The 24,891-nt window shown below is 32.8% G+C and overlaps 1 protein-coding gene across 5 annotated transcripts in view; it reads right to left on the reverse strand.

Moving 5' to 3' along the window:
* Window positions 1–23,676, reverse strand: part of LOC119638535 (putative epidermal cell surface receptor) — a 55,637-nt gene extending 31,961 nt beyond the window's left edge. For 3 of the 5 annotated variants that reach the window (XM_038035401.1, XM_038035403.1, XM_038035400.1), the window contains exons 1-2: window positions 23,515–23,676; window positions 16,434–17,445 (exon numbers count right to left, since the gene is read on the reverse strand). In XM_038035401.1, the coding sequence (XP_037891329.1) occupies window positions 16,434–17,085 (652 nt within the window). In that variant the 5' untranslated portion in view covers window positions 17,086–17,445; window positions 23,515–23,676. The remainder of the gene's footprint in view (window positions 1–16,433; window positions 17,446–23,514) is intronic. The other 2 variants (XM_038035402.1, XM_038035404.1) reach the window with 2 other exon arrangements.
* Between the last annotated feature and the right edge of the window lie 1,215 nt (window positions 23,677–24,891).

Below are 24,891 nucleotides of genomic sequence, written 5' to 3' on the forward strand. Positions count from 1 at the left end.
TCTTACACTATGAACGCGTCCGCTTGCAAATATTTTTGCTAAATTTAAAGTTGATATCTTTATTTTTCCGAACGAGACCCACCGATCGCCCCAGATACTACACAGTTGAGCAAACGGACATATGGACAAACGAACAGTCAGAGTAAGAAAGTTAGTGAAGAAATTACTAATACATTGGATTTTGGTAACGGCTCGCTTCCGTTTACTTTTGACACACACGCATCTATTCTCCAGCTGGTACATATTTACTATATATATGTTTATATATGTATATAGTATATAGTAAATGTTAGGTATATTAGCTGTAACTTTAGATTATCATTCCGGGATTTTGTTAAAATCTGTGTAAAAAGCCAGGATTTTTGATAAAATTTCGAACTAAATGCGGAGCTGATGACACCTTTGATGATAAGAACACACCACTAATACTAAGCTTTAAAAATCCTTTATGAAAACATTAACTAAAACGTGGGTTAATGGATGTATGTCGTGAGGGCTCTATATAATCGTAGCAGTCTTCTTAAAAAAAAAAAAAATTATTTTTTTTTTATTCCATACAATAATATTAACTTTAACATTAACGTTTTTGTTATGTAAGCATATTTGTTCTCTTTTTAATATTTATTTTTGAATGCATTTAACTTAATTGCTGTTAATATTCGTTTCTCTATTATTGACAGCACTGGTTTACCCTGAGTGCAATTTTGTGTAAGACTATGATCTTAGATTTTTTTTTTTTTTTTTTTTTTTTTAAATTTTTTTAATAATTTTTAAAATTTTTTTTTTTTTATTTTAATTTTTTGTTTTGTTTTTTTTTTTTTTTTGCTTTTTTTTCGTGCCTCTCTGAATAAACTTTTTCATGTTAAGGTCATTTCATGAGTTATTTACTCTTGGTAAATAAATGAATGATTTTCAGTTATTAAGTATTTTCGCAAATTTTCGTATGCTTCGCCAACAATTTGGTAATCGTGCAAAGTTTAAAAGGACAGATATAAATGTCGTTGTTTATTTAAAATTGTTTGCCTTGTACGCATTTTTAATTAAGTTTTCCAATAATTGCTTAATATTTTGTGTTATTTTTTTTCCTTTTTTTTTACATCAATAAATTTACTTATCATAAGTGATTTGAATAAGGGCCAAAAACAGTTTATATAGTTTGAATTGAAATGACCTTGAAATATTATAAGTCTCATCAGCTTGCAATAAGGAAGGGATTGCAGGGTTTTGTTAGTGCATATGTTCACGTCGAGCTTGACGATACTAGGGAAATAGTGACGTCACTATTAGTGCCAAGCAGAAGGACGCGAACAGAGGTAAAGCGGAAGGATCTTCGTTTTACTTCGCAATCGAATGCCGTACGCTAGCCGTCATGGATTCCGCCATTATAAAATTCACTTCAAGTCGAATATCTTTTACTGAATGGATCTCTCTTTGTTGTTGTGTTATGGCTTACGGCCATATATAAAAGCACATATAGTTCGCAGAACCATTCATCGGTATATTCTTCTTTCCTACTTTTTAGAAAACATATATAATCTTGGAAGAACCATCTATTTCTTGATGCTTCCGGAAAGACCCAAGAATTCGCCAGGCTATGCATCTTAGAGAGTTCATGAGCTAAGGACTTCCTATTCACTATTCAAACGATTTAGCAGTTTCTCCTTGGAATTGATAATATCTAAAAGGCATAACAGCTAAGGCAGTACTTCCCAACGCATAGCCGAGAAAGTGGGAATCACGATTACCAAGTTAGTGTTTGCGGGTTTCAATATCAGTGCTGTTTGACCATACTTGGTCGTGGCTACAGTCATAACCATAAAACTTATCGATTGGGGCGCACGGCCACTAGGCTGCGGCCATTCGCTGTATATCACTTTGGCTTTCTCCACTTCTTTCCGAGCGTCATTCTGCTATACTTTTAGGGAACATGCTTTGAGTGATTAGCCATATGAGCTTTCGTTCGAACTACATAGCAACTCCCAGTTATATGGGTTATCGTATTCACTCCAGGAGCTCATATCAATTTTACTGATTTTTTTATATACATAGCTTCATATTGGATGATGTTTAATTGCAATCCAGAATTAGGAACGACGAGCGTGTAATAAAACCTTTCCAACCTGGTTGTTATAGTCACGTATTCACTTTCCGGCGATACTTACAAAGCGACGAAAAAAGAATATTTCTTCAATGTTCTTGGAAGAGGCACAATAGAGACCTTATTCTTATTCTCTTGAGATCAATTTGTGCAGCATCGAATTTTCTTGTCCTGGAATTAACCCATTATCTTAAAACTGCTTGGAAACTATCCGCAAGTTTGATATCTCTGCTGCAGGTGAAAAGTTGAATATGATACTTCATTCAACATTTCGAGCAGTAGCTTCACAATCGACGTCTTTGCGTTGACCTATATTCTTTCAAAGTATTAACTCGGATTAAGGAATGTGCGTGCTTTGGAACTCAATAAAGTTTGAATACCAATTTTCCTTACGGTAGAGTAATAATCAAGTTCATATTTAAATGAAATTCACTATAAAGATAGAGAGAGAAAGAGGAGAGCAAGAGAGATAGAGGAAGAGGTAAAGAGGGAGACATGAAGCGATCAGTACAAGGATGCATTTGTCTGAAGATGTCAGTCAATTGTCGTCAGCTTTACTAATTGAATAAGTTCTGGGCCGTTCTATCTTGGTCTCTTATGCATAAGATAAAGTTTAGGAGTCCCTTTTCATTTTGGAGAAGAGGGGAAAATTACATTCTAATAAAGAAGAATCGCATTTGCTATTCAGACTTATCAATGTAATAATATCAACTAAATTATAGGTAGATGTTCGCCACAATGCTCTACTTACTCATGCTACAGTATCGTTCTAGCCATTGAGCTCTGATAGGGCCACTTTTTACAAGTAGATGTCTTGAAATTACCAAAAGCATGGATGGACCAAGTTTAAATGAGTTAGCTAAAAAGCCGAATATTATGTCCTTCTTGACCAATGACCAATCTACCAACCAGGATGTGGCCCTATACGGAGGAAAAGAGAGCGAAAGAAGAGAAAACTGGCGAAAGGCCGTACATTGCGAAACGCGTGCCCTACCGGTAAGCGTTATGCCTATTAATAATTACAGTTTGATTTGACAAGATACATACAATATTATAACAATGTGGAGGAATCAAAGTATTGTCAGATTGCCTAGCAGTAGACAGTAAGGCGAAGAAAAGGCCTGTGTATGATTCTTTAAGTGAAAATTTGCGAACGCAATTACGATTGCATTCAAAAAAACGTATGGACGTGCAAATCGATTGCACTATTAATGCTAATCGAGGTTTCTGTTTATATGGCCTTCTCAGCGATTTTCTATACGTCACAAATATTTAATAAATTTCATATGTGCGATTAGTGCGATCGATATGATAAAAATTGCAAAAATTCCATACATCACGACCTACTTTTTATATCATATTAAAAATCTTTCAAAACTTATATAAGAAAAGGCAAAAAAAAAGAAAAGAAAAAAAAATTTCTCAGAAAACGTAGACATTGTATAACTCACTCTTCCACTTTTATATGTTTTCCACATATATCGATCACATGTTGATTTCTGATGTAATGTTTGTGATTAAACACAAAACTACATACCTATCGTAAATAAAAGAAATAAATAGTGTATACATATATATATATATATATATATATATACATATATGCATATTGTTACATAAAAACAAACATATATTTCGCGTGTTGAAATATCATTTGATTATATTTTATTTTTTATTAACAGCGAAGGTGTGCAGTGAAGCGTAAAATAACTTCATTTCTTTAACGAGTAATAGATGCGTGTGTCTACCTAGATGTGCATTTATAATGCGTTAAAATATTATAGGAAAACAATGAATGCAGACATGTTTTCGTTTCTGTCTCATTTCACTTTGTATTAACGTTAAATGGGTTGTACAAAGTTTATCCTCATAAACATCGTATTCCTATGCTAAAGAACTTACTGACCTACCGCCTTGCCTAGTGGGGTGTCAAGTCAAGGCTCAGTAAGCGATGAGGTATGTTATACTTGACGATTGGCCTGTAGCCACAGGGAGCAATGTATACTCGACCAGCAGAGGCATAACAGTTAGGTACCGGGCGTATACCGCCCAGCATATACATCTCTTCCTATTTGTTTTTCCCTGACCATCATCGTATTTATGCACATAGAGAGATTATCTTCAGAAGTGACCGATCAGTTTGAAAATAAAGGAAAAAAAAAGCACCCAGTGGCTTTTGTCATTCGCCCGGAAATCAACTATCAAGCGACAATAGAACAAAAAAGTTAATACAGCAAACTTCGGCGATGATGTCTAAAGCTCTTTTCTTCTGACGATAAATATATGGAGAACTGAACTGCATGTTGGCGGCCATGCACTGCTTTCTACAAAAAAGTTAATAGCAACTTTGTTGGAAAAATATATTTAAATGTTCCCGGGACTTATTGATCACATAATTTATCGCCTAATCTCAATTACTAATGCGTGTTAAAACCTTTGAAAAAAGTCCGGCATAACAGATACTCACTTTCGAATGAAAGAATAGATCGAACTAATTTATACTTCCAATTGTACAAATTCAGTTATATTGAAATGGTTCATGCTCACGATTTTTATTTTACACTATACACCCTACCCGAGATGAAAGAAATTAGAATTTTGAAAGACATTTTTCTTACGCCAAGGAAAAGGTTAACCAATAACTCTTCCTTTAGCAGACTTTCAAAAAAGCTTTACCGCGATAATATTTAGTGAATCGAGGGGATTTGTGATATATATGAATGATATAAATGAAAAGATGCGTATGTCATACCATGCAAAAGCCATCCAAGATTAATACAAACATTTATAAATCTTAGTAATAACGCTTTATTTAGTTGAGGTCAATGTATTCTTAATTTTGATCTTTAAATGGTTAATACTTTTTACACAACTTCTCGTACAACTCATTTACTCAATTCAGGCTAACATATATAACATTTAAACCTAAGTAATAACAGGTCTAGGTTAGGTTTAACATTTTTCAAACCATGTAACAAATATATCGTTAATTTTGCCAGTCAAAGGCTTAATATTTCTTAGACAACTTTTTATGCAAATCATTTACTCAATTTTATTCAATTCGAGCTCATATAAATAATCTTTGAAAACAATTAATAACAACTTCAAGTTGTGGTTTAATACTTTTTTCGACTATGTAAATTCAAGTAAAAGCATTCACCATTAAATAACATACACCGCCCTATACTAATTCACATAACGACTTTTACAAATTACCCGTTATATGGGTCGGGTAGAAGTCGAAAGCGTCGAAGCGTTTGTTTTTAGATCAAAAGACACCAATATAGCGAATTTCATCAAAATATGTTAAAAATTTGCGACATCTAGGCTGAGCAAAGCAAGCAAACAAAACGGATAGACCGATAGACCGACACATAGACAAACAAATTGAGATCGATTTAGAATCACACTTGGTATAATAAAAGTTGAGTCCATTTCATGTTCTTCTAGTTGTTACACACACCTTGTATCACAAGTGGTGTAGGGTAAAGAAAGAGAAATGGTAGACAGAAAGACAAACACGAAAATAGCAAATAAAATGATAAACTGATCAATGGATAGTGAGATGGACGAAAAGATAAACACTTGAGAAGATAACAAATTGGTGGGGGAATAGATAAATACACAGATGGACGTGCAGACAAGTGCATATTCAGACACACCACAGCAGATGGTCAGAAGAAGAGAAAGAGAAGCAGCAAAGATGAACGATAAAGTAGACGAACGAATGCCGAGTAAGTATTAAGGAATGGATAAATGTCGGACAGAGGGACGGATAACGCTTTAATTATTATAGAAATATGTGGGCCTATCTGAGATTCTTCTAGGTATTGTATACAACTTCACAAACTTTTCATATGTCCCTGTATCACAATTGATGTAGGGTATAACAAAACGTGTATCTTTATGGAGAGAAACGAGAAATAAAAAAAAAGTTTATTTAAAAATAATTAATTACTTGAGCGCTTTCTTAATTTTGTTTAATTTTTGGTATTTATGCCAACAACATAATCAGATATCGCAATACTTTTTGTACAATATTTCTCTCTCTTTCCTACCCGCTTGCAAAGCGAGTTTGAAATTAAAGGAATTTTCTTGTATTTTTCTGTTTTTTTTTTTTTTGTTTATTTCTTTTACTTTTTCTCTTTTTAACTTTTCGGTCTGTCTCTGAATAATTTTGACTTCCTTTACAGACCGTTTAACTGGTTTTTCTGTTCGTGTACTTGTTATCACTTGTTGTTATTGCTGTTGTTGGCGTCTTTTAGTAAAGTAAGAGTGTTTCAAGCTGTTTTATGCAGTTGTCGGTTAGTTGTTTTTATTTCTAAATTTATTGTGAATTTGTCTTTTTTTTTTTTACCAGTGTAGAGAGAAAGTCTTTTTCTTTAGTTTTTTTGCAAAAAATAAGAAAAAAAAAAGAAGAAAAACAAAAACAAACTATAAAACGAAATTTTGAAAAGGTTAACACAACTAGAAAATCCTATTAATTGGCATTGGTTACGGTGAATAATTTCCGCGACCTTATTATTGTTGCTACAGCATTTATCTTCTTCTTTTTTTTTTATCAGAATTCTTTGCAATTGACTGATTTTAACAAAAAAAAAAAAAAAAAACAAAAACAAAAATAAAACAATTTTTATTTTTTACAACAATTCATCATAACACAAAAACTTAACCCTTTATACTATACATATATATACACATGTACTTGTACACATATGTGTGCATGTATGCCATACAGTAGGTAGGTAGAGGCTTCAATTTTCAAATTGTAGCTAAGGGCATCAAGCACATATCAACTCACATGCATGCATAGCAGAGCAATACCTACCTAAAACCATCATTTGTTTTTCTTCAATTGTGTTTTCAATATTTGCTGCTGTTGAAGGCACTCATCCATTAAAAGTCATTAACCACAACGAGAGAACAACAAGTGGCAACATTACGTATAGTAATAATGAAATTATATACCTTTCAATTTACGCTTCCTTGTGTACGCTTCCACTTGATACCCAGATACCCCCAAATAACCGGTAAAAATATTTCATTTATTTATTTATTCTCCTATTTTTTTCTTTTTTTCCTGGAAACACATGCAATCATTGCTTTATAAAAGCAATCATTTTTTCATTATACCTTCAAGGATATAATTTGGCAAAGCAAACAGCCACTTATGGCCCGAAATTTAGAGCAGGTATAGCTTAATAATATTCTGAAGTTCTGAAGTGAGCGAAAAATAAGCTTTCCTTTAGAAGACGTAACACAGTTCTCCGCAAATATTATCCATTATGCGTAGTCTGCATTAAGTACAGTAACAGAAGAACAAAGTCAAGTTTTATGTGATCTCTCACGCTCGCTACATAAGCAAGAAACTGGTCTAGTAATGTTCATTCCATTTAAGATGTCTCTGTGACAAGATTTCCATTCATCACTTTCCTTGTTTACATTCACATTTGCGTTCCTATGTCGACTATGTGTCGAGATTGCATTTCTTAGATCATTTGCTATGTCAACATGGATATGGTCGAAGTTATGTTACTTGAAATTGTTAATCAAGGAGTTGCTTGTCAGTAAAAATAAATTGGGAAAGCAAAGGGCTTATAATTTTTATATTTAATTAATATTATCAATTAAATCTATAAATGCAACCCTGGGATCATGAGATGACGTGTCTGATGAGATCATATGTGACTGGGGGATAAAGATTTTTTCCGCTGTGGAATTGAGGGATAATTCCATACGAAAAATTGACCAAAGACATAAGTTTCAGTCACGTGTTTACCACTCTCCCCTTCCCACCGAACACGATTTGTTCGAAAGCTGCGGGTAGGCTTATGTTTCGAATAATGTCGTTTTTCTCCTTATATTTCCTAATACCAGCTCTTGTGTACACTGTATCTTATCCCCTCTTTCTCTACTTTCCACTTTCTTTTTGCTCAAAGCGTGTCTGCTTTAAGCTCTTTTCTCTCATAGTATTGGCAAAAGAGAACAGTGTGCTCTGAACATCCTTCTCTCGTCATTATTCCGTCATTGTTCACAACTGTTCCGGCCACACTCGCAAGAAAAAAGGCACCTGTTCTATGTATGCATACCAAGATAGCTCTTCTATCGTGCTCACTTTAGCACTATGAGAACCTCTTCTGATGCTGATAAAATCCGGTCTATAGAAGAAATGTAGTCCTTTGCATGGAATTAGGTACCTTGAGAAGGACCTCGTTTCTCTGGTTTATGTTATACTTTGTGTACTTTGAATACACCTATTGTCAGGCTTCAATCTCTGTATGGGATAAAAATAAATTTTCCGCATTCTTTTATTCCGTGCGAAAGTCCTATGCACGGGTACGTAGAAAAAGTATTATTTTCCTACTTTTTCCCATCTTTGCTCTGGCTCCATCTCCTCTGACTTTAGTTGGCGTGCACTCTTTCTCATTGCTCTTTCATTCCTCTTCTCTTCTTACTCTTTTCATTTAATTTCACTAGGCACGATGTTTAGATGAATCGAAAAGTACGCGAGCTCTTCTTAAGTACCCGTATGCGTCTTCTTTGACGAAAAGCTAAGTGTAAAGAAAGCATGATCGGTTCTAACCGAAGTTAACAAGGATCAAAAGCATTTTTGTAAGGTGAGGCCGTCTTAAAAATATATAGAACAATCAAGACAAGGGTTTGACTTTCATAGTCTTGCAGGGTTCCACGACCTCTTGACTTTCGAGTGTCTTATTCTTGGGCTTTCTTGTAGGCTTTAAAGGTCTCCTAAACATTCTCTGAGCAAAAAATATACCATTAGGTGTTGATTAGTTTAGATGGAAGCTATTATAAAGCTAAGTATCCGATGTTCCAGATGTGGTTTCAGACGAATTGTTTTTATTTTGATTTATTGTTTATATTGTTGTTTATTATTTAATTATATCTGCTTCGTAATACTATCTTAAGTTTATATGATTTTTTCTTTTCATGTTTTTCTTATCTTGTTGGATTTTTACATCACATACAACTAAACACCTGTGACTTCACTATAACGATGTATTTTTTCTTTTAAAGCTTTGGCCTTTGAAACCTCAGGTTCACATCAAAATACCACAAATACTGGTTTCATAAATCTCCTTAGTATTGTTTGCTTGAAAGGTAGTAAATAAAAAGCAATGCAAGAAAAGAGAAGAGAAGAGAAGAAGAAAAAAAGAACAAATTACCGCCAGTCAAGTGCTAAACAATTCATATTTGAAATTTTTATGATTTGTTGTAATCAATCCAATGTCCATGTGTATGGACGCAAACATACACATACACACACACACACACACACGACCACACATACACTTGCAGACACACACAACATAATGAACTTGAAATGATTTATTTAAGCACATAGACACACACGCATGCGCACATATCCGCACACACACACACACACCCATGTTCGTACAAATGCTGTGTAGTTGTACAATAAATGCCGTATTAATCTGGTTTTAAATACTTATGAAAAAACATGAGCTGTTTTTTTTTATTTTTTTTATTTTTCTTTAATTAACAATATTTACGTACGTATTGTGTTAGAATAATTTGCGGATTTCAATGAATGAAGTTTAGTAGGGCAGTTAGTTAGTTGTTTTTTTTTTTTCTTTACCGTGCATTAGAGCGGCGGAAGGCCAGGAGTTTAACGACGTTTAATTAAAGCTTTTATTTATTTATTGAAAAAACATAAATAATTCACTTGAACGAAAATATGATAATAAGTTCAATAAATTTATTGCAAAGTATTGGATATTTTTTTTGTTTTTGTCGTTTTACTGGTAATAACTACTTATATAAGCAATTATATTCCGTTTAGATTGAACATTTCATTAGGGAGAGTAGAAGATTAAAAATGGCAGGGTAAACGTAACAAGCTTTGTAAGCGTAAATGTTAAAAAATATAATAGTTTACGCTTAAATATGTTTATTATTACATACACAAACAAATAAGAGCATTACAGCTGAGCAAGGTAAACCATTAGATACCCTATACGACTTCGATTAGCAAAGTTATTCTCTCCCTTTGATTATAATACGTCAAAAATTATACATTATTTTCATGCAAAGGCATACTTGTCATGAGAGCTCGCGTATTGGAAGATGTCGGAAATCCTGAGTGCCATGATCCAAATTAAGTAACTTTAGTTCACTAGTCAAAAATTCTATTATTTTTCAGTTTCCACCACAGAAAACTAGAAATTACACTTCCCCTCCATAAAAGGGCTATTCATGATAACCTGTATGTGTATTGAAAAGTTCACCTACGTGATTGAAATTCCATATCGTTAATTTTTTAATTAGTGCTGTGGACCGCTTTTCCTCATGCTATATTAAAAATTAAAACTGCTTACTAATCATGAAAAATTTTATATGGAGAATAGTTGGGAAACAGACTCATGTGGTTCAAATTTGTTCCACTTAACTTTTATATCAATTTACTATCATGAACGTATTTCCAATATAAAACAGTCACAGTTGGTCCTTTTTGATATATGTGGTCTAGATCTCCCAAAAATCCTTACTTTTGGTGGCATCCAAAAAATGGACTTACATGGTTCGAGTTCGATAAGGTAAATTTCCATATCAATTTACTAATACAAACCATTTTTCACCTTGAAATATTGAAAATTAGATCTTTTTACCTTATAAAGATTTAGTCTTCCTAAGAAAGTTCATATTGGAGGGGATTCGAAAGGAAGGAAAGTGGGGAAAGTGGATCGATCCGAACTATTTTCAATAGCATTCGTTCTTGGGGCAAAGCAAGTCAGTGTACGAAATTTCATCAAAATGTCCCAACAATTGCGACCTGTAGGTTGTATACAAAATTACGTGAACAGAGATCGGATGAACAGACAGGCTAAGATCATTCTTTGAATCGACCGGTATTACTGAAGGGTGGGTCTATCTCAAGTCCTTGTGTGTTGAACACGTCCGCAAACACCAAATATACGCTTGTATCATAAGTGGTGTAGAGTATGACCATTTTTGGTATGTAAGGTCCACTTGACTGTGGGCATGTACTCTAACCAATTTTGCCCGTTCGCAATGTCAATGTGGGTACAGAAACGTTCCATGTTTGTACCAAATTTGTAATTGATATAATAATTTTTGCGACCAGGAGGATAACAATAACACACGCCATACAGACTCACAGACACCCAGACGGGCAGATGTGATTTAATCAATTCAGAATTTCACGCCGATCAAGAATTTGTATAAGGGATAAGAACTCTGAAGCTTCCTTTTGGGTGTGCGTCAAAATATGTGAACTCTAATTGGAATTATATATAGTTCTCATTACGTAAGACGTTTAATTGGAGTTGGACTTATATTTTTATGATTTCTTTTGGACTTTGAATTATAATACAGTTATGGTTACGACACCAGTTGTGTCTCTATTTCGATTAGGACATAAAATACTTGATTTCAATTTCCATACCAATTTCAATAGAATTCAATACAATTCAAGTGAGCTCAGCAGCAGTAAACACATGGCATACTGGTTACAGACGAAACCTTAATCAATTTATTGAGGACGCTATAATAAGTTTTCAGAGGACATTCATTGAAATATAAACGCAATATACACAAGATTTATTTTTTAATAGAAATTGTGATCTCGTAGCTTAATTCTATGTGCCTATAGCCTACATAATAGATAGATATCTGTAGATATCTAAACAAAAAGTCTTTTGACATATTAAAGCTAAAAATGTTTATCGCCCGCGTTCTCTATTTTAGAGCATAAACGCTAAAAACAATTATGTTTTTCATAAATTCATTGTAATGCATGAAAATATTTGTAAATTCTTTGAATGTACGTATGTATGTTAATGCAAATCTGCACGAATAAAATTATTTATGTTAGCAATTATGCAAATAACCGCCTGCGCCAAACATTTTCAGAAACAAGAAAAATTACATTAGGTTTAGCACGAATTATTTGATACTCGACATTCAATGATTTTTATACCCTATACACCACTTGTGGTGTAGGGTATATTAAGTTATAAGCTGGCGTGTATAACACGCGAAAGGGTTTAAGGTAGACCGACCTTTTATTATATTGGTTAATTTAGAATCATAATCTGAGTTGATCTAAGCCTGTCTGTCCGTCTGTCCATCTAAAATTGTGTTCAAGTTACAGGTCGCAATTTTTGAGATATTTTGGTGAACGTCACGTGTTGAGACCCAAGGACGAACGCAATTGACATTGGGTCGGATCGGTACACTTTTTCGACCATTCCCCCTATAATGCATAATTCTGAAAAGTCGTTGAATGCAAAATGTTACAATTTTCAAAATTTCCCAGCAAAATTGGCTAAGTATTCCGCCGTTCTAAATTGGTATGGAAACTTTGATCCGGATGGAGCAATTTTTGAACCCACTCTCTCATATAAGGAAAACTGAAGTTCTTTCGACAAACAGGTAGAATTTTCAATGCTTCATGATGAAAATTATGTGTTAGTAGTAACTTAACGTAAAAAAATTAACTATAGCAAATTTGAAACAACTCGAACTATTTTTTGAATCGTACGGTACTAAGTATTTTCACGAAAATTGATTCTTTGTAGAGCAGAAAAGCCCACCTTTTAATATGCGGTAATAAAAATTGACCCATAATAGGAATTTCATACAAAAATGAACTCTACAAAATTTGGACCATCTAAACCTATTTTTGGATATGTAATGATAAAGCTCGTACTACATTAAGTTGCGTTTTAGGGTCGCTTCCCGATAAGTATGCACTTGATAAATATGCTTTTATAGAGGAATAAGATATAATTTTTATGTTCTATAATAAAAATAAGAGTTGTGTTTGACAATGTGGTAAAGGGTATTTAAAAGTCGGCCCGACTATATCTTCTTACTTGTTTTTCTTTCAATTATTTTGTTTAACAAATAGCGAGAGTGCTTTGAACAAAGCGTAAAATTCCTATTCTATAACCGTGCAGTGCGAATGCAAATAAATGAACGCTACTCAGGACACACACTTGTGTCGCCATATGTTTTATTCGCTCGTCGATAAGGCTTACATGTTAACGTTTTGCTTTTTCGAAAATAATTAATCATGATTTTGTTATGGAATGATTTATATATAAATTTATATATATATATTTGCTTTATATAATCACTCCTAAACGTTACACAATCTCATGAGACCACGCAATGAATAATTTAAAAGAAAAATATGCGTAAATAACCTGGAGCCGATTTCTATTCAACTTTGTTTGTCGAATTTAATTTGCTCTTTTGCATAAATTCTTTAATAATTGGCGTCCAATCTATAGCCTTGGAAAAGATTTTTGCAAAACTACTTTTTCTGCCTTGTTCAGAGATAGTTGTTAATAGTCACACCTTATAGAATAAATTTGATAAATGAAAGATTTCTCTTTATCGTTAGCAATTAAACAAATGTTCGAGTAAATAATCATCCTAATTGGCCTGAGTAGGGGGGACAGGACTCTTGACTAACAACTCAATGGCCACACGTTGAAATCTCAAGTGGAATGGAGTTTTCAATAAAACCAATAGCCTTAAATACTAGTGCCCAAGCAATCAAACTATGTTTGTCTTAAGGCAACCCGTGAGTACTGCTAAAAAAAAAAATCTCGTAGTTGGATCGATAAACCATTATTTGCCTTATGAGTCAGCGACGATCTCTGCACTTGCAAAAGAGCCTGAAATTCTCAATCCAATCCCGATACGAGCAGGTCTTGCCACGAGCATGCAAATCCAATGAGTCAGCAATAGAAGGCTTATAGTCTGTTTGGGAATGTTCGCTAGCGTTACCATCACGGTCACCTTCCAGCCCGAGAAGGCTGTTCATGCTCTTCGATAAGAGTCTTATGATGACTGCTCATCGTTGAAAGTAATTCAATCATCCATCGACCGCAAATAAGGACTGCACCTTTGCCCTTGACGTACTTCATTTAACACAGAAAGCTCATTATGTACAGATCGCACTTGCTCAGTGGCGCTGGCTTGGACAATGCGTCCCAGAGTTTGGCTTTCTTGAATTACGGCAAGCAGCTCATGCTCTGTCATAAAGCCCATTTTTTGGATTCCAAATCGTTAACCAGTTTGATAATTTCATCACACTTACAAGTCCCACATGAAGTCGTTAGGCAATAACATGACAAACCGCAACAATATAATCAGCTGATCGTATCCAGCCTGTCCGATCGCAAACAAGCTTAATAAGTATGGTCTAAAGTTCGTTTATAGATGGTTTGTGCGTAAGCGAAACATTCAAGCGATGTTCGAAGGAACAAACCTAAGCGAAGCCTAATGTACAGTTTGTAACTAAGCCATAGTTAGCAAAGGGAAAGCAGAAATATGGCCTTTAAAATCGGAGCAACTATCAAACGATAACGTAGGATTTAAGTTGTCCTTCAAACGTATTATACAATTCTTTAGTGCCAACGAGGAAGTAGTCAGGGAAATGAGCCTGTTTGGGCAGTTATACCTTTGCCTTCAATGCCGTTAGCTATTTTGGGCACACGATTGCGGTTATTAGTAGAGTGAAAAAAAAAATCGGATTGATCGGGAACACGAGTTATTTAGCAGTGGAAATGCAAAGAAATGCGAGCAATCTATCGTTGAGCTAGTGTTTTGAAGAGACCTCAAGAAGAGACAGGAATTTTTCTCCGGAAAGTTTTCTGCACAAAAGAATCCTAATGTGTTGGGCTAAGGATCTGTCTTTGGATAATGTTGACCGCTTAGAAAAAACAGAAAACACGGGCTTGAGTTGGTTAAAGATGACCTTTTGAATTTGTGGTGTATACTGATACAACATCTCTTGTAAATCTTTTTCTTATTTGCACGGTCATAGGAATTCTCCTAAAGAAAGCAACTAATTGATAAAAAATTTATCGCCAAGCTAGAAGGCCTTATGGATTACCATGCAATCTGGTGGCAAGATATCCGGCTCTCTCTCACACTCACTACGACTCGACACCTTGAGCTTAGCTGCTTATGAAATCAGAAACATTTTACAGACCCGACCAGCGATTGTCATGACATAACTTGGCAATGGAGCCTTGCCATAAAATAAAAATGCTTTACCATAAATAAATAAATGAAAATTTTGGAAAAGTGCATTCACTTAAAGACTTCCGAAGGATAACGCGTTATAAGTTTAGTAATGTTATTATTGTGTTCGTATGCGACACAAGTCGCATACAATGCGCTTTTCTGACTCCCAATTTGAAATTGTGCCTTAAAGCTTTTACACAGTTGACAACTATTGTTGCAAATTTGGGCTAAGCCATGGAAAAGTTGTTCTCAACCGATGAATGTCTTTCTCATGACATGAACACTTCTATGCACGGACTTGAGATATAATTAAAGCGTTAGCATAAAACCAAGGTATAGATGCGCGAGCAAGAAAAGAGATTTGGAAGAATTAAAATATGAGCAGAGACATGACTGAAAGAGATCACATTTGCTTTTCTTTTGCAGAATGCTAATCCCTTGGCGCACTATTGATGAAGCTAATAATCTGATGATTCAGATTCTGATATAACTATGCAGTTATTTTAAAATCTTTTTTAACTTTTTTACATTTAAAACAGTAGACAACTAACTCATAGTTGCTTCCATAATCTAATTAGATTGCTCTTGATCCCGACTTCAAAGTGGTCAGGGAAGAAAGAAACGAAAATTCCTTACCTTTCACTTCTCCTCTGATATATTTCTTCAATTACATAGATATGTATATATATGCGAAGACTTTCAATCGTTTCAATTATGTATTCACGGCTATGCTAAGACGATTTCATTCCGTTCAAACCCATTTATTATAAAAACCTGTTAACTTTGAGAGAACTTTGCTTACAAAGGCGCCCAAGTTGAATAAGACTAATAGTCTTACACTGATAGCATGAGTTATGTTTACTTGCTTGAGCTACATGTCAAATGAAAAATTTAGTATACTTTCATTCTTTGATAGTGATTATTAAGATTTTTGTTGATTTTTTAGAAAATTTGTTTTAACAATTCGCGCAGAAGATTGATTGCCATTGATAGAATCTAACTAATTGGATATTGAAAATTTATCCGCTCTAAACAAATATAAAAAAAAAAAAAATACAACAACATAAAGCCTATATAAGAACAAACCCAACGTTTCTCTATTGTTGCATTAGATTGTATTTTCAAAAAAAAAAAAAATATATGTATATATATATATAACAACAATAATAACAGCACTCATAACCGCACCATTAAACATAAGAATAGAATATAATAAGAAAAAAAGCAGAGTAAAATTACAACAAAAATGCAAGAAAAACAAAATTACACATAAAAAATAAGAGAAACTTACCATTATTATTAACATCACGAACGTTGGCAGGCAATTTGTTGGTTTCAGTTAAAGTTGGGCCAAAGCTGATGCTGTTCGGCGTTGCTGGTGTTGTTGTAATTGTGAACGGAACCGTTGCATGTGAAACTTTGGCAGCAATGGCAGCAGAGGAAGAAGATACTGATGTGTTCGATGAAGACGATGGCAATGGCGATGATGAAGTTACCGATGCTGTTGCTATGGTTTCTGTTATGCTAGAAGTCAATGAACTATCATTGTTAATATTATATACTATCGTAGTCGTATCAACCAACAACTCTGGTTGTATTGTCGTAAACTTAAGACTCTCTGTAGTAGAAATAATGCTACTATTGTTGTCGTTGGCGCTGTTACTGCTGTTATTAGTATTACGGTTGAGCAATACTGGCTTGACTGTCGTAACGCCAACAATTGTTAAATCCGCTGCTGCTGCTGTTGTTGTTGTTATTATTGCTGATGCAGATGTACTATCATGTTGTTGATTATTATGCGCATTTGCATCATCACTATAGTTTGCCTGCGGTACTGCATTTGACGTCTGAATGCCATCGCAGAAAAGTAAGCCACATATTAAAGCAACCGCCAACAGACGGTTGTAAATGCTATGAGATTTTCTACGTTTACTTGTTAGCATTTTCGTGAATTTTCTTGTTTTTTTTTTTGTTTTTTTTTTTTTTTGTTTCTTTCCTTATACTTCAAATTAAATTTTTAGCACAATGACTAACTTCTTTCGCCGCAGTGGTATCTGAGTTGAAATTCCTTTTGATTTTCTTTATTTTTATATATTTTTTGAATGGCGTTGATGAGTAGTTGTAAAGTATTTTTTATTTCACTTATTTATTTATTTTTTTCCTTTATGTATTTGTAACAGACTTTAGTTAATTTATAGAAATTTTGCTTCAATTACCGTCGCATTGTAATTGAAAGATTTTTCCATGCAATTGAACATTTTTCGAAAATGTTTCTATTGTTGCGTTTGCAAGCGTATGTTAAGCTACAAAATTTATAAAAAAAAAGAAAAAGAAAATGGATAAGGATGCAGTCAATCAATCAATATACCATATAAAACGGCTTTGATAAATTGGCCGATGGAAATCTTCTTCACTTTGAAAGATTACTCTGAGAAATATACGAAATTTTGACAGAAATTCCTGTGGCGAAGAGCAAGCAGCTGATAAAATTGAAATTATTTTAAAAAACAAAAAAGAAAGTTTCTTGTAATCTTCACCCACTGTAAGTGTTCTTCTAGGCGGATTACGCCCATTTCCAATCTACGCTTGCGGCCGTCACCCAAGCATATGCTTACCACGTTTCAATTTTCTATCTCAAGTGTTGTGACTTTAAGAACTCCTATATTAGAAATGGGGATGGATAGACGGACGTATTCATTTTAATGCAAAAATTCATGTTAATCGTAAACATTTACCATCGAATACGGCTTACCGTTAGATACCCTATACTGCCTTGCTTAAGAAAGTGACGACTTTTTAAAATAAGGCCTCACATTGAAAGTGTGCGAAAGAGTTTCAGTAGCGTTCGCCTTTGGGCCAAAACAGAACGGCAGACCAAATTTCATCAAAATATCTCGAAAATTTTGTCTTGCAGGTTAAACAAAATAAAATAACATAGGCAGGTGAACAGACGAACGGGCGGACAGACAAGTTCGGATCGATATAATAAAGTGTGAATCCATCTCAAATGCTTCTGGATGGTGTACACATCCGCACAAACTTAATATACAAAAGCGGTGGAGTGTATAAAAAGACGAAAAATTTTTTTACAATAAATTATTTTTTAAAACTACAAAAATTTTTTAGTGGAAGGTTCGCGTTGATAACTGAAACTCATAAAACTTAATAAATTTTTCGCGAAATTTTTGAAAAATTCTCAATAAATAAAAATTAAACGTAATTTGCTTTAAAAGAGTTTGATTACTAACTTAAAAATAATGAGGCCAATCAAAGCATTGAATGCATGCTTATAATATATATATATAAAAAATTTCTAATTCCACCAATGAAAGCGGGCATGGTTTTTTTTTTGCAACACTTAGAAATTATCATCTCAGAAGCAACACATACACGTTTCAACAATGTCAGTCTGTCTGTCCATGCTTTTTCCTTTTCGTTAATTTTAAAACACATTTTAAAATTTGTAATTGTTTATTATTACGAATAATTTAAAAATTTTTATTTAAAATTTTATAATTTTTTAAACTTTTATTTAAAATTTTATAATTTTTAAAATTTTAAAAAATTTTCCAAATAAAATAAGTTTTTAAGTTTTTCTAAATTTTTTTCCTAATTTATTTGAAATAAATAAATTTTTTTTGTATTGTTTAAGATTTAAAGATTATAAATAATAGATGTGAAAATTTACAAATATCTTAACAGTTTTCAATTATTATTACAAATTTAAAAAATTATAAAATTTTTGTAAAAAATTACAAAATTGAAATTTTTAAAGAAATTTTTTTTGAAAAATATTATGATGAGTAAAAATATTATAAATTGTATTTATATTTTTTATTGTTTTTGTATATAAATTTTCAATGGAATAAATTATTTGATAATTTTCACACTATATAATTTATTTATTTATATAAATAATTTAATTATTTTAATAATCATTTATAAATAATTTATGCTATTTTTTGCATAGTTTTTTGCTTAAGTCTTTCGATTTCACTTTTAGTGGCGGTTGCAATTCTTTTCTTTTTATTGCAAAAAAAAAAAAAAAAAAAAAAACAAAGCTTTTTTTCTTTCTTGAATTTATAATAATTTATGCAAAAATTCTTTAGATGAGAACCGGTTAAGCACAAGTTAAAAAGCAACTTTAAAGAAAATATTGTATAACTTTTCAGCCAAACGCTTCAGGTTTCGTGGCATGAAACTTTAAAGCAAATGGCAGCTGATGCAAAGGTTATGTATTTCAATTATTTGGATTGCTTTTCGTTTCTTATTGTAAAAAAAATTTCCACAACATATGTCACAATTCTATGACTGTCTGACTGACTGACTGACTATTCGAAAACCATGCAAAAAAAAAATGATTTATTTTGTTTCAAATTGATTTTAACGTCTTGGAGGCACATGACATGATTTTTTTTTTTTCGAAACACTTTACGTAAATTCCGCGTCGCATAGGTGCGCCGGTCAATGCTCGACGTTTGAAAACCAACTACCAAAGATAAACGCAGACGATCGTATCTTTTGATTATCACGATCTTATAAATGACTTCAGTAAATATTTTGCTAAAATTTCTTAACTGCACTTGCTGTACGTGACTTATTAATGGAATTGTAATCGATTTTGGTTAAGACTGCTCTCATTTTGACTCTTTTTGAATTTTTTGAACGTTCCTTCTATTTTTCTCTCCTTTTAAGAGAACAAAGTTTATGCAAATCAGGCTAGACTCTAGTCTATCTGCCTTTTAACGTCCCAGGTATCATTTACAGTAAATGGACCGATGGACGGATACACAATAACATATCTTCGAATTAATAATGAGATTTAGATGAACTTTCAGTGAATGGACCAATGGACGGGTATACATTAATATGTCTTCGAATTAATGGTGAGGTTTAGAACTTTCGGTAAATGGACAGTAAACATGCCGGTGAACAGATGCACATGAACCTATCTTCGAATTAATGATGAGGTTTAGATGATCTTTCTACGACCTACATCTAATTTATAAATAACGACTGATGTACTAGTAAGAGTATAGAGCCTCTTTCGACATAACAGTCAAGGCGAAGATATAGATAAGAAATAAACCGAGGATATAAAGGCCTTGATAGCTGCTTTAAATCTACTTGATATAGAGTTTCATTACTTTTAAGATACTCTATATACACATGCGTAAAATCTATTCCAATATCTAGGATTTGGATGGCGAGTGCTTATTTATAAATGGTATTAACAAGAAGACGATCAAGCCAAGTCGGTTTATTTAAAGCAAAATTCAAATTCTGAAAGCTATGATTATATGCGTTGGTCTTGAAGAGAGATAATCTTTTCATAGAGGCTCACTAATCACAGTAATATCCATTGAAACCCCTAGAGTTAAAAGTAAGAAGTATTAAAGCCATAAACGTACACTTTAAGGGATTTTAATTCTTCCTTCCAGAGTTCAGACTTGACTTCTTCAAGAGTTTGATTAACCTTGAGTTCGAGTAACAGAGGTCATAGAAAATGCATCAATCACAGCAAATAATATTGATTTCTTGAATGGTTCAGTTAGATAACAATGTATCGTATGCAAGCTCTTTAGAAGCGCAAAGTCCCTTCCAGATGGGCTGACATGAGTAAGCCTTTATACGTACAAGGAGTAAGGTCCTTATAACGTACATCACTTGTGGTGCAAGCGTATATTATAAGAAGTTATGCAACATCCATCTTATATTTATATCAATCCAAATTGTCCGTCCGTTTGTCCGTCATATCTTATTGCATTCAATCAACAGGCAACAATTTTTGCTATATTTTGATTAACCTCGGTGTACTGAAACGTTCTGACGCAACGATGAATGCTATTGAAATTAGTTCGGATCGGATCACTTTTCCGACCACCTCCCATTAACAGCCTTACTTTGACAAGTCGCGCAGAATTCTTTTTACTTGTTTCAATTTCAATACTTTAGAGTTTCCTACACACACACACACACACATGCCCAACTAAGAGACTAGTAGTCTTACTTTTTTTGAAAGCAATTTCTTAACTTAAGGATTTTTATATATATGCTAACCATATTGTATTTACTATTATTTATATATATTTAGAGACTATTAATGTTATTGCCACTTGGTACCTAGCCAAGCCCATAAATGAATCGTACTTTCCTTAAAAGCCGTTCCTATGAAACGAGGCAACGAAGGCTTCAAAGTGCTTGCATTCTTAAAAACACCCTTCGAACGAGTTTATGACTTAAAATTCTCCCCTTTTGCTGGCCTTTAAATATTCGAACGAAAAAGCTAAACCAAATGCCAATGATCTTTTATGCATGTTTTCATTAAGCTTACATTCGAAAATGTCTGAAACCAGATCAAAAACATACATATACATATATGTGTATATACAAATATGCATAAATGTAAAGAAAAAAATTTTTCATTTCTTTATAATTTTTTGTATGAGTCAGCTATTCTTGTATTATATAAAATCAACATGAGTTTTATTATTTAAACGTGGGTCTAACTTTATATAATAAATTTGAAAAATAATTCCCTTACAGCAAACAAGCTAACGATATTTTATATCTCATATATTGGCTTACGGTAGACTACGTATACCGTTGAAAACCAAAAAAATCCAACTTGTAGTGCCGGCAAGAAATTAAAACTTAAATCGTTTAAATCTTATCTATCCGTTTAACCTCTCGCCTCCTCTTGCAGGCAATCGTTTATGAAATATTTTTTTTAAAAAAATGAAGATTACTTTCACACTTGTTTACCTTTCAAATTGAAAGCGTTTTTATAAATGTATCAATTAAGTGGAAGTCATTTAAGAAGTTCATTAAATTTCAGTGATTGTTTTCCTTTCTCTTCTCTTTTAGTTGTCTTCCTCCTATCTGGTTGAACACTTTTGTTGGATCTTATGAAAAAATCATATAATTCTTGCTTAAAATATTGCATTGTATTTGTGGTTTGAGGATGTCTTCATAGGAAAATTTTAGGATTTTCTCTTCCCTCTTAATGGGGGGGTGCGACTAAAGCTTGCTCGTCTGCCCATCCATCCCAACGTGCTTACCATTGCGTTTCAAATAAACAGTGCGCCGTCTTACGTGAATACCGAACTCGATTGAATCATATATTTCTTCCGCCTGCCGATTAACTAATTGAAATGTCAATACTCGTCAACTCAGAAGAGTGGGTTCTACTCAACTAGTACCTGTCAGACATTTTCGCGATTAAACCGTAATTAGCTGTCTCTTTGTCTGACGTCAAAAGAGGAACTGATTGAATTGTGTCTGTCTGTTTGTCTGTATGTCTGTCTGCCGATCTGTTTGTCTGTCTCTCTGCCTGTCTGTCTACCTGTCTTATCTAAAAGCGGCAATCGATGGTATCTTTTCTGTCTGTCTCTCTTACATTGAAAAGAGAATCGATTGAACCTTTTCCGTCTATTCGCATGACGTAGAAAGAGAAGTCATTTGAATTTTATCCTTCTGTCTGCCTGTCTGTCTGTATGTCTCTTGTAAGAAAGAAAATCGATTGAATCATATTTGTCCGTCTGTCTTGCTTGATTACTACCAATCTCTATGAAATGAATGACGGACTCCATTGAATATCTATCGGGTCGGCTCAGTTCAATAATGAAGTTAATTTAACAATGCTTGCTTGTTACATAGTTTATATATAGGAAATATTCAATTGGAAGACTTCCTACTTTGCCTTATCACGCTTGCAGTATTAAGCATGGAATATGGATGCGACAAATTTAGTGTGAAGAAATATTTTATGAATTCATGCGATTGAATTGTGAAAACATTTTATCCAAATCAATTCGTGAATACTATGAATAATGAGTAATGAAAACCCGCTTTCTAAACTTAAGCGGAAAAATTTTGCAAAACGCGTTCATCTAAACTAAACGATGGACTATACAATTGTTGCTGCATATCTAGAAAGTAGTGAAGACAGTGTTTAAGCACTTTAAGCTTTAAGATAATAAACTATGGGAAATAATGTATAAAAATTAGAATTTGTCCAGGCGTGATTAAGAAGCTTCTTCCACTGGTTTTAGGTTAAGGGAATGTTATTTAACATCATTCTTTATAAGAAGCAATAAGTTCTTGAAGATTTTTTCTTTTCTTACGTTTCCACGTAAGCTAATAGTAGGTTAGTTCAAGCCGAATACAATTTCCATTTTATTTAATTTATATTTTTTTAAATTTATTTTCATTTATAATTCATTATAATAAATTTTGGTTTTTATTTGGATTTTTTTTATTTATTTATTTATTTTTTTTATTTTCTTTAATTTTTTTTTTTTTCATTTTTTTAAATTTCTTTTCATAATTAAAATTTCAATTATATTGTATTTAAATATCATTTAACAAACCAGATTTTCACTTTTATTCATTCGCCCAACAGGCAAGACAACACCATATTATAAACTTGTCGCCACACACGCGCTCTCACACATTACTTATGCATTATATTATGGAGGAAAAAAAAAAATTTGTTTTTTTTTTTTTTTTGTATTTCGTTTTTTCTTATAAAGGTTTTAAATGCAAAGATAGTTATTTCAACTTTTCTCAACTTTTTTTTTTCTTCTTCTTTTTTCTTTTGCTTTTAACTTTAATCACTTCTTTTAAGCGTTTAAACATCCAATTACTTGCAAGCTTACCAAACAACTAAATTGCTTTAATAGTTCAATTGGTAACTTTGTCGATCTCTTCTCGATATCTCGACATTCACCACACTCTTACTCTCTTTTTCGCTCTCTTCAAATTGTTAACCTTTCATATATTAATGTTATGAACGTTTCTTCTCTGCTCCCTCTGTTTTTTTTATTTCATTTATTATTTGCTTATTAATCAAGAGTAAAGCCTAAAGGCATTGCTTTTTTTTTTTTTTAAATAATTAACATAAATAAATTTATTTTGAAAAACATTTAGTGAATGAATTTATAGTTAATACGAAGAAAAAAATGACTGTAAAACTTCTACGCAAACTTATTGATAAAAACTAAATATTCAACAACTGAGAGAAAAAGGTGAATAACTCTTGAGTAAAAGGAAATCAATGATGAGAGTAACAGAGATAATAGAGTTTATAATAAAACACAAAAAAAAGTTTGTAAAAACCTCTTTAAAATGAATTAAAAAAAAAAAAAAAACCCACAACTCTTTAGTGGAAACTGCATATATTTCTGCATAAACCTTTATACCGTCTGAACCGTTCTTCTAATTAAAAGCAAAAATAAAAACAAACAAAAAAAAAAAAAATTCTTTCTGGAAGTAAGATAATAACCGCTTAACTTGACTTAAGTTTCATGTTAAATGGTTACAACAACTCATTCACTCACTATAACTTTTGTTTTCTCAAACTCTTATTGAAGTTAGGTTATGTATTTACACAATGTTTGTCATACCTGTGTTAAAAGGTAAAAAAAAAAAAAAAAAAAAACCACAAAAAATTTTTAAAGAGGGCGCGCAAAAATTAAAGAAATTAAGAAAGAAAACGAATGAAGCAAGAAAGAAAACATACTCGTCATGAAAGGAGTCTCCCGATGTCACTCAGCCTCCGAAGGGGAGCATTCTTTAAAGAACTTGCAGTGTCGGTGTCTATACAGATATCAAACATACTTAGCAGATACGCTTCAAATTCGAAGGAAAACATTTAATTAACTCTTTTATGATACTCGCTACGCTTGAACGAGTAAATTATATAAAACTTTTAACGAGCTCTTCATTGATAAAAATTGAAAGATCTC

Source organism: Glossina fuscipes, unplaced genomic scaffold (assembly GCF_014805625.2).
Source record: "Glossina fuscipes isolate IAEA_lab_2018 unplaced genomic scaffold, Yale_Gfus_2 90, whole genome shotgun sequence".
In the NCBI taxonomy this organism is placed as follows: Eukaryota; Metazoa; Arthropoda; class Insecta; order Diptera; family Glossinidae; genus Glossina; species Glossina fuscipes.